General features: G+C 44.6%; 1 protein-coding gene across 20 annotated transcripts in view; it reads right to left on the reverse strand.

Annotated features, from left to right (window-relative positions):
• Window positions 1–17,443, reverse strand: part of WDR20 (WD repeat domain 20) — an 85,437-nt gene that overhangs the window by 18,245 nt on the left and 49,749 nt on the right. For 8 of the 20 annotated variants that reach the window (XM_055288123.2, XM_055288122.2, XM_055288113.2 and 5 more), the window contains exon 2: window positions 10,280–10,462. The exons of 3 other annotated variants lie outside the window; for them this stretch is intronic. In XM_055288123.2, the coding sequence (XP_055144098.1) occupies window positions 10,280–10,462 (183 nt within the window). Of the gene's footprint in view, window positions 1–2,080; window positions 2,116–7,550; window positions 7,644–9,496; window positions 9,528–10,279; window positions 10,463–11,529; window positions 11,653–11,865; window positions 11,918–17,443 lie in introns of those variants that run through there. 9 more of the 20 variants (XM_055288120.2, XM_055288108.2, XM_055288107.2 and 6 more) reach the window with 7 other exon arrangements.

Below are 17,443 nucleotides of genomic sequence, written 5' to 3' on the forward strand. Positions count from 1 at the left end.
TCTTTGTGCGTGTACAAGGCAAATATGAATACGCATTTATCCACTCTTCTTTTTCATACCAAAGGAAGCATACTAGGCACTGTCTCACCTCTGCTTTCTCATTCCATATCTTTTTTTTTTTTTTTTTTTGAGACAGGGTCTCGTTCCATCACCCAGGCTGGAGTGCAGTGGTGCAATCACAACTCACTGCAGCCTTGACCTCCCAGGCTGAAGCAATCCTCCCACCTCAGCTGCCTGAGTAGCTGGTGCTACAGGTGAGTGTTGCCACACCCAGCTGATTAAAAATATATATTTTTTTGTAAATACAGGGTGTCACTATGTTGTCCAGGCTGGTCTCAAACTCCTGGCTTCAGGAGCAAAGCAATCCTCCTGCCTTGGCCTCTCAAAGTGCTGGGATTAAAGGCGTCAGCCACCATGCGCAGCCTCTAAGTGTATTTGTACACCAGTCTGTATGGGCACAAAGACAGCATCCTCATTCTTTTCTAAAGCTGCAGAGTATTCAACTGTTAGGATAAACTGTGGTTTATTGTGGAAGTGCCCCACTGATGGACATCTATGTAGCAATAAATGCCCTTGCACACACGCAATTTTCACATGTGTGAGTAATGCACCTACAGGATAAACTCCCAGTGGAGTAACTGAGCCAAAAGATATATACATTTATGATTTTTACAGATACTACCAAATTGCCTCACATAGAAAATGGAAAATGCAGTCATGCCTGTCTCCCTACAGCAAGGTAGGGATTGTTGCCATATTATCAGTGAGAAAAGAAGCTTAGAGAGGTCAAGAAACTTGCCCGAAGTCCCATCCATCCATCCATCCATCCATCCAGTACTGAGTGCATACCATATGCCAGGCACTGATACAACATAAATTAAAACAGGCATCTTTCCCTCGTGAAATTTAGGTTCAAGTGGGATGAGAAGTGAAATTTATGTGATCTGATGATGATAAGTGCTGTGGAGAAAAATAAACCAGGGAGAGAAAAGAACGTGCTGGGGAGGAGGGGACTCTAGTGATTTCAATGTTGAATAGGATGGCCAAGAAAGGCCTCTTCCTCTGCTGGTGCTGGACAGCTAAGCAAGACAGAAGGACAGAAAGACAGCAAATATCAGGCTAAGAGGATGTTTGGGGAAGTGTACCCCCACAGAGAACAACTTCAAGGGCTCCGAGGCGGAGAGACACAGCAGAACCAGTGCCAGGGGAACAGATGGGCCCATCAGATCCCAAAGCGAGCATGCTGTCTCCCGTTCCACAGACACACATCACCTGGCTCTGACGACCAGCCTGCAGGGTCACTCCCAAGCGTTCTCAGGAACAGGGCACCAGCCTGTCTCAGACCCCAGGCCAGCGTGGGAAGCACAATCATTTAACCTACATGACTCTGGCTTATTTGGATTGGGAAGTATTATTTATTTATTATAAAGTATACTTATTTATTTATTATAAAGTGTATTTATTTATTAACAAAACAGGAAGAGAACAGAACACATTTTTCTCCTGTCTTTCAAATTAAGAAAAAGAAATACCTAGAACATTTAATTAAATAAATACAAGAATAAAAATTATGCAGCCCAGTTTCTGCACTATAAGGTATATTTTTGTTTCAGAAAAAGTCTAGTTAAAAAAAAAAAATCTTAGTCAGTGCTCAATGTTAAGTAATGGAATTCCCTGTTGGGCTTGAATTCTCCAATGTCAATGGGGCCTTGATCTGGATAAGGATGTTGAAAAATACCTGGTCCCTCTGAGGGATGGGGTTTTGGGGGTGAGCAGGGAGGTAGGAGTAGCAGAAGCACCAGGGGCCATGCTCCAAGGAAAAGCCCAGCCAACGCAGCACGCCAGGGGGGTGGGGATCCAGGCCATGTGTGGCATCTGTCTTGGTTGCAGCACATGAGCTGGGAGGGGAATTTGGTCTGGAGTTGTGAGCTGGGACTCAGGCTGTGGCTGTGAAATCCCAAGCTAAAGGGCTTCGGCTGGGACCCTGACGCTTGCACTCCCCAGTCCCGCAGCACTGGTCTCAAGTGGAATGTGCTGTCAGTGTAAACACACACAGGGTTCTAAAAATGTGGATGAAAAAAAGAATGTCAATGATCTCATTTATAGTTTTTACACTGGTTATATGCTGAAATAATATTTTGGATATATATATATATATAAAATACAATATTTTGTTAAAATTAACAAACCTGGTTTTTACTGTTTTAATGTGGTAATTAGAAAATTTAAACTTGCACACGTGGCTGGCACTGTATTTCTACTGGGGATGCTGCTGCAGACAGTGGAGGCACAGTTTCTAGAAAAGGAAGTGGCAGAATAACATGAAATCCCCCAGCAGTAGGTGCAGAAGGCAAGGTGGGGTGGGGGTGATGAGGAACCAGTTAGGAGGCTATGACAACTGTCCATGCCATGGACAAATAGTTCTTAAACCTGACCATGGGCAGCGTGGCAGAATGTGGCTGGGTAGAGGGCAAGATGGAAAGCGGGGGTGTGTAAAGACCCCTGGGTTTTGCCCAGTATGCAGCTAGAAAGGTCTGCAGCTAATAAATATAACCACGAATGTCACAGAAATTGGCTGTGAATAGTAACATCCTAAGATCTCCAAGGAGGATCACCTGAGCCCAGGTCAAGGCTGTAGTGAGTTATGATTACACCACTGTACTCCAGCCTGGGTGATAACAGTGAGACCCTGTCTCTGAAATAAATAAATAAATATCTCCAAGGTGCAGTGGAGGAAGAGTGTGTGAAACTCTGAAAAAAACCTCCGTACAGGCCGGGCACAGTCGCTCACACCTGTAATCCCAGTACTTTGGGAGGCCAAGGTGGGCAGATCACGAGGTCAGGAGATCGAGACCATCCTGGCTAACATGGTGAAACCCCGTCTCTACTAAAAATACAAAAAAATTAGCTGGGCATGGTGGCGGGTGCCTGCAGTCCCAGCTCTACTCAGGTGGTGAGGCAGGAGAATGGCGTGAACCCGGGAGGCAGAGGTTTGCAGTGAGCCGAGATCGCACCACCGCACTCCAGCCTGGGTGACAGAGCGAGACTCGGTCTCAAAAAAACCAAAACAAAACAAAACAAAAAAAACCTCCACACAGGGCACAGGACAAAAATGAGGAAAGCAGAAGGAAAATCCAAGCAAACAACCCAGAAGTGCCATGAGGAGAGCAGGCAGAAGAGGAAGGAGCTGCCACAGGGGGCCAGAGCCTCAGAGGACAAGCCTCTGAGACTTGAGGAAGCTGAGCCCTAGAGGGATGGAGTGCACAGGGAGGGGGTGGTCCTTAGGAGAGAGCACAGGGAAGCAGGGTGGGGGCAGAGAAGGTGCTGAGAGCAAAGAGGACACCGTAGGGGAGGAGGGTGCAGGACAGGTGCCTGGTGGAGGAAGATGAGGTCCTAGAGAGAGGGACAGAAGAGAGACCTGCTCCCTGGGCCAGAAAGGAGGTGCTGGGGAACAGAGACAGGCAGAGGCAGGAAGGCTTTGGTGGGAAGCAGTGGAGGAGAGCCTCAGTCCCAGTAGCAGCCCCTCCAGGGCAGGGGTACACTGAGTGATGGGCAGGGCAGGTGCTCAGCGAGGAGGCGGAGGGGAAGGCAGGGGAAGTAACAGAGGTGCTGGCAGAGCAGCTGGCCTAGCCACAGGGCTCTCCATTAGTGTCCAACTCCAAAATGCTCCAAGGCCCATTCTTAATAAATACTTTCACAAAAACAAAAAACCCAAAACACAAATAAACCTTAAAAGCAAAACGAAATACAGACACATTTCTGTGTACGTCAAGACACCTGCTCTGGGCTAGTGCTCTGTGGAGATGCAGGCTCCATGTCTCCACCAAACGCTCAGCGCGGCCCTCCCCATAGTTCCAGCTCTGCAAGCCAAATAGACCGTGCCACTTAAGATATGAATACAAAGAAAAATCACACAAACAACGAAAACACTACCATCCCAAATGCCATCAACAGAAAAGATTTTCTAAATACACTAGACTAGTTACAATGAAACAAGAATAAAATTAAGTCTATAACCACATCAAAGTGTCATTTTGTGAAAGCAACTCACACTGACACTTTCTAAGGCACTTCATTTTCTTTTTCTTTTTTTTCATTACTATCAATATGATAAGCAAAAAACAAAAATTAGTTTGGGGGTGAGTGGATCTGCATTTCAAAATGCAGATATTAATTTATAACAAAAATATTGAAACAATTCAAAAACCACAGCAGCTGCTAGAAAAGCCATAATGCAACCACAAGCAAAAATGGCATCTAAAGGTTCTGATTATGTAAAGGCATTTGAAGAGGGCTCAGGAAGTATTAGGAAAGGGTATTTCAAAGCCACGTTAAGAGAGGATCGGATGTCATTATATCTATGTTCAAGCTTTAAGGAGTAGATCATTACAGGCTCATTTCCTTCCTTCGATTAGAAAAGCAACAGAAACAAAACTAACAAAATGTGCAGACCATTCCTTTGTATCAGAATAGACAGAACACTGCTAAGCTTTACCCCATGCCTGGGAGGCACCTGCAGCTGGCAGGATGTGCCACGCAGCCTGGGCTGGCAGCAGTGTCCCTCCACACCCCAGGAGTCAGGGCCATCTCCTCTTCAGCATGCCCTTCAGTAAGACTGGATCTAAATGCCACAAGGAGACGTGGGACCTACCCAGTGTGTCTGCCTCAGCCTCACAGCCTGTGAGAGAAGGGTAACAGCAGAGGTTATCATATCAGTAACGAAAGAAGCCAGATGCCAAGTTCTTTAACATTTTATATTTCAGCCAACAATTAACACATACTTGAAAATCCTTTAAAGTTACTATATTGGAATATACTCCAAAATCAGGATTTTTACAAAGACAACAAGGTTGCATTCATTACCATATAGGAACTGTCACTTTGTAACTCTTCCTCTCCAAATATATAACCATTAGTTATAAAAAGCAAACTTCAGAACAGGGCAGAGTGAACTAAACATACACACACACAACCACAAAAAAATTTAAAAACTAAACTCCTCGCCCCTGTGGGGTGCTTCACCACAGTGAGCTGAATGTGACCGGTGACTCTCCTCTGTGGGCAGCTCTGATGATGAGGACACGCTCCACGATATGGAGCTTGTCAGATGAACCGTGCGCCAAGATACTTTCAATAATGGCCCATTAGACATTTTCAAGGGCATCATATGTACAGAATGCTGCAAATAGAAACCCAAAATCTACTCTGGAAGACTGGGGAAAGCAGAGACTCCAGGGAGCTGGGGATGATTTCCTCAGAGGGGCTAGAAAGGACTGGGCATTCGACTTTCTTTGGGTCTGGAACAGATGCGCCAGCAAGGACCTCCAGTGTGACTGGGGACAGTCCCAGGGAGCGGGAAGAGGGCAGGTCCTGCCCATGGTCACTGGGCTGACCTGATCAGGGCTTGGAGGTGAAGTTTGGTGAAGTTTGCCTTCACCTCCAATGGAAGACGTGAGCCCTATGGTGTCCCCTCATTGAAAACAATCACAGACTGTAAAAGTCAACAGTGAGCGTCACAGTTTAGAGGTGATGCTTTCCTACCTTCTTTGTACCTCTCTATTTTCTAATTTTTCTATCAACAAGCATTTTAAATGCACACAATTTTTAATTGACAGGGGGAAAATAATCTTTTAAAATATACTTGTTCCCAGATGGGAATTTTTCATCTATGTTTATCTCAGGTGGATTTCTGAAATTTATAACTCCATTTTATTCATCTGTCCATCCCAGCATTTATTGTATTTTCATGTACCAGGCACCAGAAAGGAGGCAAAGGCCAGAGTAAACTGATGCTGGGGATTCGGTGTGTGAAGGTGTGTGCACGTGTGGTAACAGGTGGGTCTGAGAGGTGTTCTGGGGAGGAAGACTGAAAGGCCACATTGCTGTAATTGTGACCAGCAGGCCAACCCTCAGCCTCACACATGTTGACTCTCTGCCTGGGTTGCCATGCTCCTACCTGCCTGTCCTAGAAAATTAATTATTTATATTTCAAAGCGGTTGGTATCTCACCTCCCACGGAGGCCTTTCCTTCCAACACCACCCCTCCCAGGAAAGGAAGCCTGAGTTTCTCTCAACCTCCTCGTTGCTGAGCATTCACCAAGCCTCGCTCCTGAGGCCCTTCACAAACATCTTGCCTGAACTCACTCATCGGAGCCTCATCACAAACCTCTCAGGTGGGTGCTGTTCCCACCCATTTTCCAACCGAGGAGAGGTAAGACCCACATCATCCTGCAAGCAGAAAGTGGCAGAGCTGGTGTCCCAGCCCTCAGCATTCTGGGCTGTGAAGTTGTAAATGTCGTGGTAATTGTGTGTTAAGTGCCCCTTTGAAAGCAGTAGCTGAGATGGCCAGAATCCTGGAGTATAATCAGGCCTCAGTCCCAGGCATTCTTTGTTCTCACCATCATCTCTCCAAAGACCCTTTCATCTAATCTCAAGGATGTGATTATTATTTCTATGCTGACAACTGCCAAATTGTGACCCCTAGTTTTGTGCTCCAGATCCATACATCCCACTATCTACAGGTATCTCAAACTTAGCAAGTACAGACCAGAACCTCTGATCTTCCCCTCCATTCCCTGACAACTGCTCCTTTCCCAGTCTCACCCAACACAGCAAGAGACACCCGGAAACCTGATTTATTAATACATCTTTCCAATTCAGTCTCCAAAAAGCAGCCAGGTTACCTTTCAAAAACACCAATCTGCCTGCCTTGTGCACCTGCTCCCTTCTAAGGAATCCCATACTTCAGGCTAAGAAGCAAATCTGGATCAGGCCCTAAGTGATGTGGCCCTCCAATCTCATGCCCTTACTTCATGCCACCTTCCCCAGGTAAACCGTCCTTCTTTCAGTTTCCTTGGGCTCAAGGGCCCTCACGTGCTATTCCTTTGGCAGGAAAGCTCCATCTCCAGTTCCTTACCTGGTTGGCCTTCTCACAAGGCTCAGCTTAAAACACACCACTTCCTTCGAGAGATGTCCTCTGCCTCCCAGTTTAAAGTAGACCTCTGTGCTGGCCAGGCGTGGTGGCTCACGCCTGTAATTCCAGCACTCTGGGAAGCTGAGGTGGGTGATCACTTGAAGCCAGGAGTTCCAGACCAGCCTGGCCAACATGGTGAAATCCCGTCTCTACTAAAAATGCAAAAATTAGTCAGGTGGCCTGTAATCCCAGCTACTTGGGGGGGTGAGACACAAGAATAGCTTGAACCTGGGAGGTGAAGGCTGCAGTGAGCCAAGATTGCGCCACTGCACTCCAGCCTGGGTGACAGAGTAAGACTCTGTCTCATAAATAAATAAATAAATAAAGTAGACCTCTGTGATTCTCTCCCTTTCTTGGGCCTGCTCTCTTGCCTCTTACAGCACAAAGCATCACCATCTGTGGTCACCAGTGTGTCGGGGTGGTGCTATTACACCTCTCTTCCCTCCTGAGAGGGGTCACAGGAGGGCAGGTTTTGCCTGCTGCTGCAGACCCAGTGCTGGGCATGCGCGGTACGTAGTCAAGGTCCTGAATGAATGAAACAATGGCCGCAACTCTAGTTCAAGCCCTTAGCTCTCACCTGGACAGTTACTAGAGCCTCCTCACTGGTCTTGCTACCTTCATTCTGTCTTTCTTCATTCCAATCCACCTTCCACAAGTGCTGACAAGAGTTCTAAAAAAACACATTTGATCCTGTCACTCCCTTGATTAAAAGGCCAAAGGTTCCCCCACATCCTCCAGTGTCAGCTCCAAATTGCTTCACGTGACATGAAAGGGCTTTTATAAGACAAGCTGGTTCCAATTTATCTTTCCAGCTTCGAACTCTGACACTCCAAGTCCCACACTGTGATGTGGCCAAGCTGTTACTGGATGTTCTTTCACATGCCTAGTTGTTCCTCCAGCTTTGAAGGCCTTCCTTACCCTCCTCTAATGACTATGTACCCTTTAAGACCCAGATCAAACGTCACTTTCTGAAAGCATTTCTTGGAACTCCCCCAGTGAACTTAACATTTTAAAAAACTTTGTTATGTGATGCATACTAAAGAATTCCTGCGGCAGCTAGCCCTCGGTATTTTGTTCATATCGCTATGCTGACACATGCCCAGTACTCTCTGTCCATCCTTACTAAACTGTGAGCTCCCGGAAGGGCAAGAGCTGATCTGGCAACCATGCATGGTGGGGCCTGTAACCAATGAGTTTCTGGAATTAATTTCTGGTACCAACTCTATCATCAACTTGCGACCTGATCTGGACAATTCACTTATGTGCTCTTTGACTATTTCCTCATCTGTAAAATGGGAACAACTCCCCACCTTCCCCGTAGAGGCCATAGGTAAAAGTGCCTTGAAACCTGTAAATCTCACACCACAGCAAAGCACGACATGATGACTACTTCACCACCATTCCTGGCACTCTCCAAGGAGCAAACCTCCGGTGACCCTTGCTCTTAGACATTCTGACCAAAATCTGATAAAAGTGTATCCACATGGCCAGAGGATTTCCTTACTATGAAGGGCAATCAATTTCAGTCTCAAGCTGTAAATCCAAAGCTGGCATTAAACCACACACAGTCCTAGCATTCTAAATAGCAATTTCTCAAATAAAATGTAAAATGAGTATGAGATAACTCATGCTTAAATCATGAAGAATGAGGAGCTGCCTTCCAGCCTGCAACTCCCAGTCACCAGGGCAGGGACAGTTCTGGCCGATGCAGCCTGAGTGCTCCCAGAGCCCTGAGATTCTGGGGACGTGTGGTCTCCAACTCCCTGCCCTCCCCCTGCCACGACACACAAAACTTTCTTGTTCTCTAAGCGGCATTCTGTACCATCCTCGGCCAGGGCTGCCTCTGGGTCTTGTTTACTAACAGCCCTTTACATGGCTCCAATCCCTGCCCCCTCAATCACACTCTCCCCTACCTAAACAATAAAAACCCACAATGATTCCAAATTCACAATGTCTGCTAACAGTGCAGAGGAGGCCAATTTTGTGTGCTGCTCCCCTACCCAGCACCAAAAAAATAATCATCCAGCTACTTAGAAATCACTTCCACAGATGATACTAATAAAACATCTAGGTAAATAAAATATTTTCTGCTTAACTTTTTTTTAATGGAAAATGGGATTAAATACTTTTCCTCTATAGTCTGTCAGTCCAGATGGCACGTTTTGTTTCCAGTCAATTCAGAGGAAACTAGAAGAGATGGCATGGTTCATAAGATCTTATCAAATCCACTGGCAATGTCAAACAGGAGCACCCTGGGTGGATACTGATTTGCATGAATAGCAAGTACCATGACTGCAAAAGAATCCAAATTTCAACTGCCATTTGTCAATTTGAATTTTCTTCCCCAAACAAAATTATTTCTTAAAAACCATACTCTATAATGTGTTTTTGTTCCAAGTTAATGATGTTAAAACCATGCAACAATGCAAAAGGGAGGGGGTCCTACATAGCCTGACCCTTGTGCCTCAGGGACAAGGTCCCAAGTAGAGACTAGAACCCAGGGCTTTAACTCAGCAAGCCTACCTTATCTTTTCCACTTGGTAGAAAAGTCATACTGAAACAGAGGAGGAAGAATATTAAATATGAAATAGCAATACTTGAGGCTGAAAGATGCTCCAACAGCTTGAAAAAATAGAATCTATTTGGCAATTTCTATATGCCACATTTAACACTCCTGACATGTTCCTGAACAGACAGCTCAGATATCTCAGGCTCTTTCCAGAATGAAAATGAAGATACTAGAAACCCCAGTACATACTACAACACTGGCAAAAGCTATGTCATGTGACCGAATTTTAAGTGCCAGGATTTCTAACTATGTCAAAGGTGAGTTTACAGTAACTATTTTCAAGAGCAAGTGAAGTACTCCTTAGCCAAATGACTGTCAAACATACGTACAAAAGCTTTGGCTACAATTTAAGCAGCCTAAGGAAATGTCATCAAGTTCTTTGATCTGCATGAAATGTTCTGGTGATGTGAACCAACTTTGGAATTCTACATGTTCTTATTTAAATTATAAATACCGAGTTACAGTACTGTCCCTATCTCCATTATAGAAGAGTTTTAAAACACCTGTTATAGACACCTGAGCATGCTCCATAAAAATGCACAAACAGTCACCCCAAGGCAGAACAGGTAAGGTCAACAAATTAATCCACCACATTTAAACTTGGGCATACTAGGTAGGAGGGCTGGGCAAATAAAAAATGGGCTTAGCTTGAAGTGCAAAATAAGGCAGACTACCCTCGGTAAGAATGTATCAATTCTTAAAGGGATTCTTAACAGCTAAGACAGGGTGCTACTTACTTCCTCATTAAAAAGTTTGCTAGTTTCTTTTTTGATTGGGTCTATAAGCTGGACTTGGCCTGCGGAAAAGCCCACTAGAAGAGAGACACTTTCTGCTGTGGCTGTTAGGTGGTTGAAGTCATGACAAGTAGGCTGTGTTCCTTTGTATATCCTTTTATCTATTGGTTTACTCAAGTCAGCAGCCTGGAGGAGAAAGAGAAAAATACATACAGTAAACAGCACATTGAGATGAGAAATCTAAGTTATGCTACTTTATACTCCATTATGATGTTTAATTTTAAAAAAAGTTATTTAAAATGTTTTTTCAGTTGTGACTTAACATTCATCTAACATTTTATAAAAGCACTTTCACATACCTTAGCCAATTAGATATTATTAGACTATAATATGTTTATAACTGTTACTTTCACAACTTATTCTCCTTCACATATATGTAACAAAGACTCCTGGACTTCAGGAAATATCCTTGAGATATTAAATTCACTATTTTCAAAATGCATTTCAAGCAGTGTCTAACAGAGTAACCACATAAAAAGCTCAGCTTTCAAATGTATCTACAGCACCTACATGCCCACCTGCAGCCCAGTGGTTCTCAAAGTGTAGTCCCCAAACCAGAAGCAGCAGCAGCGCACGTGGGGAACTTAGAAATGCAAAAATCTCAAACCTCACCCCAGACTAAATGAATCAGAAACTATGGGAGTAGGGCCAGCAAGCCGTAAAGAGCCTTCCAGGTGATTCTGATGCCCACTCAAGTCTAAGAACCACTGCTGGAGCCCACTCTATACAGGTGGCTCCCTTCCGGGGTCAAAATCCCTCTTCTGGATTAGGTTTCAGGGAACATTCACTTATCGAGGCCATAATCAAAGGACTTTACATGCATTGTCCTTAATCCTAACAATGATGCTCCAAAGTGGACAATATTTTACTGATTTTACAGATGAGAAAACAAGTTTAGGGAAGTTAAATAACTTGACCAACGTCACCATACCTACCTAGTAAGTGGCAGGGCTGGATTTGGAACCCAGGTCTGTTTGACCATTAAGGGGATGGGGAGAGAGAGTCAAAAGCAAATGATTTCTCACTTGGGTGAAAAGTGATTTTTCAACATGCCCTACCCACTTTCAAGAAGGATTCTTTTCTTCATGAGAAATGTCCCGTGGCATCCCAATATGCTGGGCTTGTATTGGTGAAATAAGAGAAACCCACCCCCTCCCACTCTTGTCTGAAAATCTCCAGTGGAGACAACTAACCCTGAAGCAGAACTTGTCCCTCGAGACACCCAGTTCACGTTGTGTGGCCCTCTGGGGCTCCCGGCTCTAGTTCTCTACTGACCGCCCCCTCAGGTGCTGAAGATTTCTTTCTTCCAAAGAGGCCTGTGACATTGAACAAGTATTCTAATGTTTGACTTTCCAATAACAAATATAAATACTGAGTAGAAAAGAGGACCTCAAAATTACAGGCGTCTTTGAGCAAACTCAAAACCTCGCACATGTAGAAGTCTAGACCTGAGCGGTAACAAGTAGCTCGGGGAGCCCCAGGGCAAAGGAATGAGGGTACATGCCATGCGGACACTCTCCCAGCCTCACCTCAGTTAAAACGGAGATGAGAATCTCTGTTCTACCAACCTCATGGGATTGTCTGGAGGATGAAATAAGAGAATATATACATGAAAGAGCCTTGAAAAGTGTAATACAAAGCACAATACAAAACAAAAGGGAGTCCTGACTTTGGAGCGAGGAGAAAAGGGGCCAGCGGAGGAGAGCGGCCGCTGTGCAGCAAGGCGGGCTGAAGGCAGCTCAGCCGAGTGCTGCAAGTGAACAGCGGGGCCCGGGACAATGGCCACTGACAGGCTGTCTGAGGAAGGCAGCTTCTGAGCGGCTCGGATGGCAGGGAAAGAGAATCCTGGCCTGAGAGAACACCACATGCCATTCATCTCAGAACGAGGAAGACATCCACAAAAAAAAAAAAACAAAAAACCTACAAATATAAAATAAGATATAACTGGCAGCTAGAGAACAAAAATCCAATTTGAAATACGAACAATTAAGTTATACATAATTACTGTATCAGCATATTCAACTCTTGAGACTTTTTTTTTAGTTTGCTTAAGAAAAATAAAAAATCCGCTAGGTGCATGCCTGTGGTCCCAGTTATTCAGGAGGCTGAGGTGGGAAGACTGCTTGAGCCCAGGAATTCAAGGTGACAGTTAACTAGGATTGCACCACTGCACTCCAGGCTAGATGACATAGCAAGACAAAACGACAACAACAACCACTTAGGGAACTTTCCCCTGAAAGAATATACCTAAAATTATGCACTGAAATACACAGATCAATTTAAAGGCTAGCCAGAAATTAACAGAGAAAATAGTCTAATATAAATTTAAAAATACGTAATGTTTCTCAGAAACAACAGAGGAAGTAAAAGCACCTATTTTTCCAAGTACTGCCACCAGTTTAGGGTTAGACTTACGGACCCCTCACAACTACATTGGCTTCAGTTATTGGTATATTTTTACATCCCTGCCTCCCAATATGGAACTTTACTGAAAAGATGGAAGCATTTTAAATGAGAAGAGATTATTTTTACTCTTAAATCAGGTAAAATGGGCCAGCAGGCACGGTGGCTCACGCCTGTAATCCCAGCACTTTGGGAGGCTGAGGCGGGTGGATCACCTGAGGTCAGGAGTTCGAGACCAGCCTGACCAATATGATGAAACCCCATCTCTACTAAAAATACAAAAATTAGCCAGGCGTGGTGGTGGGCACCTGTAGTCCCAGCTATTCGGGAGGCTGAGACAGGAGAATCGCTTGAACCTGGGAGGCGGAGCTTGCAGTGAGCCAAGATCGTGCCACTGCACTCCAGTCTGGGCGACAGAGTGAGACTCCGTCTCAAAAAAAAAAAAAAAATCAGGTAAATATTCTAAAAATATCCTGTTTATTCTACTAATTTGCTTAACAAACTTTCTTCCTAGGTCACTGCTCTTGAAGTGTACCAGCCCAGGACTAGTTTATTAGTCTGCAGTCAAATGCACTGCCTGTAGTATAGACACTGAGAAAAAGAGTTTAGAAACTTTCATGGCAACTGACAAATTTTGTATCTGTTGAATCTAATGATAAAAAAGTTAGAGTTTGTATTCTGTATGTCTTTTTCAGTTTCTTTTCCTATTAATTCTTTTTATTTTACAAAAGTATCAACACACATAGAATAAAATTTTTTTAAAGTTGGTCTGTCAACACTAGTGTGAGTGGCACTGTCTAGGAGACACAAAAGTAGACCTGGCTGGCCCCAAGGAACACTTAGAATCTCTCTCACCTAAAGTCACTCCTTCCTCCCCAATCCCTTTCCAGTGGCACTGACCAAACGGGAACAGCAGAAGTCCAGCCAGGCAACATGTCACCTTTACCAAGTAAGAATTACCAAGAAGTCAGAAGTGACTGCTAGGTTATGTGCCCATAAAAAAAAGATTATATTTCTGAAAAATCTATGGATTCCACTCTTGGGCCTGAGCTTTTTGGAGCCCCGCCCCAGATAGAGAAAGGCCAGGTCTCCCAGTGCCTGCCTTCACGTCCAAGCACGACTGTCTCCCACCCACCTGTCCTCTTTCCATTCATCACTGTGTTCTAACTCAATTTCCACTGATGTGTGACCATCCTATTTCCTCCTCCTCTGAGGGGCGGGGCATGGGGTGTCTGCCAACAAGCATTCTGAGCTCACACACCTTTTTAGGAGCAGGAGTAACCACCCAAGCCAGCTATTCCTCTTCCCCATGGTGTCATCAGCCCCTGGCAGATGGCTTCCTAGGCAGGGGCAGTCTGGTAGAGACAGAAAGAGCCCAGCCCAGGCAAGCCTAAGTTCAAATCCTGCCTTCCCTCTTGGTAGCCAAGTGGCCTTGGGCAAAGTGCAAGTTTCCTCTCACTAATAGGAGATCAAAGGCCCGCCCCTCCCCTGCAGGGCAATGGTGAAGGCTGCAGATAACAGAAATCACAGAGCACACAGAAGTATTTGGGTAGCTACCATTATTCATTCATTCTAGACACATCTTATCTCTAATCGAAACCTCTCTTAATTTTTTTCTTTTTTCTAGATAGAGTCTCGCTCTGTTGCCAAGGCTAGAGTGCACTGGCATGACTTCAGCTCACTGTAACCTCCACTTTCCGGGTTCAAGCAATTCTTGTGCCTCAGCCTCCTCAGCAGCTGGGATTACAGGCATGCACCAACACGCCCGGCTAATTTTTGTATTTTCAGTAGAGACAGGGTTTCACCATGTTGGCCATGCTGGTCTCAAACTCCTGACCTCAAGTGATCCACCCGCCTCAGCCTCCCAAAGTGCTGGGATTACAGGCGTTAGCCACCACATCTGGCCTGTGGCCTCCTAATTTCTATCAAGTCAGTGTAGGAAAAAGTACCTAGCACCCCTGCCCTCCAGGTGAAAGCCCCATCCTCCCCAACAGCAATATCACCTTCTGTCTAGTCAACACTTTCTTTTTTTTTGAGACAGAATTTCCCTCTTGTTGCCCAGGCTGGAGTGCAATGGTGTGATCTCGGCTCACTATAACCTCTGCCTCCCAGGTTCAAGTGTTTCTCTTGCCTCGGCCTCCTGAGTAGCTGAGATTAAAGGTGTCTGCCACCACGCCTGGCTAATTTTTTGTTTTTCTGTTTTTGTTTGGTTTTTTTGGTATTTTTAGTAGAGACAGGGTTTCACTATATTGGCCAGGCTGGTCTCAAACTCCTGACCTCAGGTGATCCACCTGCCTTGGCCTCCCAAAGTGCTGAGATTACAGGCATGAGCCACTGCACCTGGCCTAGTCAACACTTCCTATGTGCCAGGCCTGCACCAGGAACTTTACACTCATCGTCCAATCCAATCCTAGTCACCCCTCAAAGCTGGTACTAATGTATCCACATTACACTGATGAGGGACCTGGAAGGAAGTTCAGGGTCACGAGGCTGTGCTCTTATCAGCTCTACACCATCTTGCCTCTCCACCCTTCACTGGCCCTCCACACAACTCATGAGCACTGGCCAGAGCAGACAGCCCCTCTTTCTTGGCTTAAGTCATTCTCTTGGTAGGGACAGTCTCCTTTGCCCACCTCCCCAGGAATCTTGCCCGTCAGTTCAAGTCCCACCGCCCACGGCAAGGATTTTCCCAACCATTCTTTGTGCTGCTCCTGTATCTTAATTCTCAAGTACTTAATTCGTTCCACAACATTCAATATTTAATCACTTATATGATTTCAGAATTGTTTTATGTCTGTTATAATCAATTAAAATAAAATTATAACAAAAACTCTTAAGGAGAACTTTATTAAAGTTACCACTGTATAGTTCCACAAAATTAGTTTTTTTCAGCTTTCTGATAGATTCTACACACTTTGAGATTTCAAAAAATGGTTTGCATCCTAATTATTACCAATTACCTAAGTTCTTCACCCTAAGTTTTTTTCCACGCAGATTCTGACAGATAAACATGAATTTATAGAAGAACCGATTTATTAAACATTCTTATCCATTTTAAGAATCGGGTATTTGGTCTCCAGCCCCAGCAGAGTATCCAGCCTGCCACAGAGGCTAAGTATTTGTAGAATACATTAAACCACAACTGTTTCTTAATTTTTTTAAGGAAAGTTTAAATTTTATCATTATGCTCATGAGTTTGCATAAGGAGTTACTGATTACAAATAATTTGACAGTCTCATACTTATTAAGTTCTCAACTTAATAGAAAAATTTTAAGTGATAGTTTTAAAATTCCTATTAAAGAAACAACTAGTTACTAAAGCCTCGATCAGTAAGTAAACATTTTTAAATGTAATACTTCTCTTTTCCTTGGACTTTTTCTTTTTCTTCATTACTATTATTATTATTGAGGCAGGGTCTCGCTCTTATTACCCAGGCTGAAGTGCAGTGGTGCGATCTGGGCTCACTGCGACCTCTGCCTCCTGGGTTCAAGTGATTCTCCTGCCTCAGCCTCCCGAGTAGCTGGGATTACAGGTACGCGCCACCATGCCCAGCTAATTTTTGTATTTTTTGTAGAGACGGGGTTTCACCATGTTGACCAGGCTGGTCTCGAACTGACATCAAGTGATCCCCCTGCCTTGGCCTCCTAAAGTGGTGGGATTACAGGCATGAGCCATCACACCTTAGACTTTTCATCCTTAAAATTTCTGGAATTTTTTTTTTTTTTTTTTGAAACAGGGTCTCGCTCTGTTGCCCAGACTGGAGTACAGTGATGCAAATACAGCTCACTACAGCCTCAACCTCCTGGGCTCAACTGATCCTCCTGCCTCAGCCTCTCAAGTAGCTGGGACACAGGTGTGTGCCACCATGCCCAACTAATTTTTTTTTTTTTATTTTCTGTAGAGACAGGGTCTTGCCATGTTGCCCAGGCTGGTATCAAACTCCTAGGCTCCAAGAACCCTCACATCTCAGCCTCCCAAAGTGGTGGGATTACAGATATGAGTCACCATGCCTGGCTGGAATTTTTTTCTGGAAAAATACTACTGAAATTCAAAGTCAGCTGGGTCAGTTTAGCACGGCACTAATGAGCCTATAGGTCCTTGAGGAATTTCTTTCCAGTATCACAAAGGGTCTGCAAAATAAACCTCCAGTTCCAGTTCCAGTTCGTGCCTTCACCATAGCCCTGCCTGCCCACTCTTCCCTTGGGAATGCTGCTGAGTGGACAGAAATGTGGAGGAAGGACTTGAACCTGTGAGGGGCTATTCCACCAAAGGCAAAAAGCTTGCAGCCTGGTTCCCACCAACTTAGTGGGCCTCAGTAGGGCTTTGGGAAGCCTGTGGCATCACAGGCAACAGCCATGTCACATCACATGGGCCTGGTAAAGTTTTACTTAATAAAACTCCTCAGTGCCCAGAAGCATCTGATGTGGTATGAAAAATATCTCAGAGCTCTTTTGAAAAATGTGTGTCAAATTATAATCTTAGACATAATTTTAAATGAATCAGGTGGAAACAGTGTAGGTAATAAAGGTAGTTTTATTTTCCCTAAATTTCACATCTTCCCTCCCCATCCCCACCTGAGAATCACCTAAGAGAGAACCGGTCTTGCAGAGTCTTGCCAGAAAAGTAAAAGATCCTTTTATTGGCATAGCTAACAGCTACCAAATGCCTAACGCAGGCAGACCAGAAACTTACCTGGCCAATAC

This window comes from Symphalangus syndactylus, chromosome 8, assembly GCF_028878055.3.
Source record: "Symphalangus syndactylus isolate Jambi chromosome 8, NHGRI_mSymSyn1-v2.1_pri, whole genome shotgun sequence".
Taxonomy (NCBI): Eukaryota; Metazoa; Chordata; class Mammalia; order Primates; family Hylobatidae; genus Symphalangus; species Symphalangus syndactylus.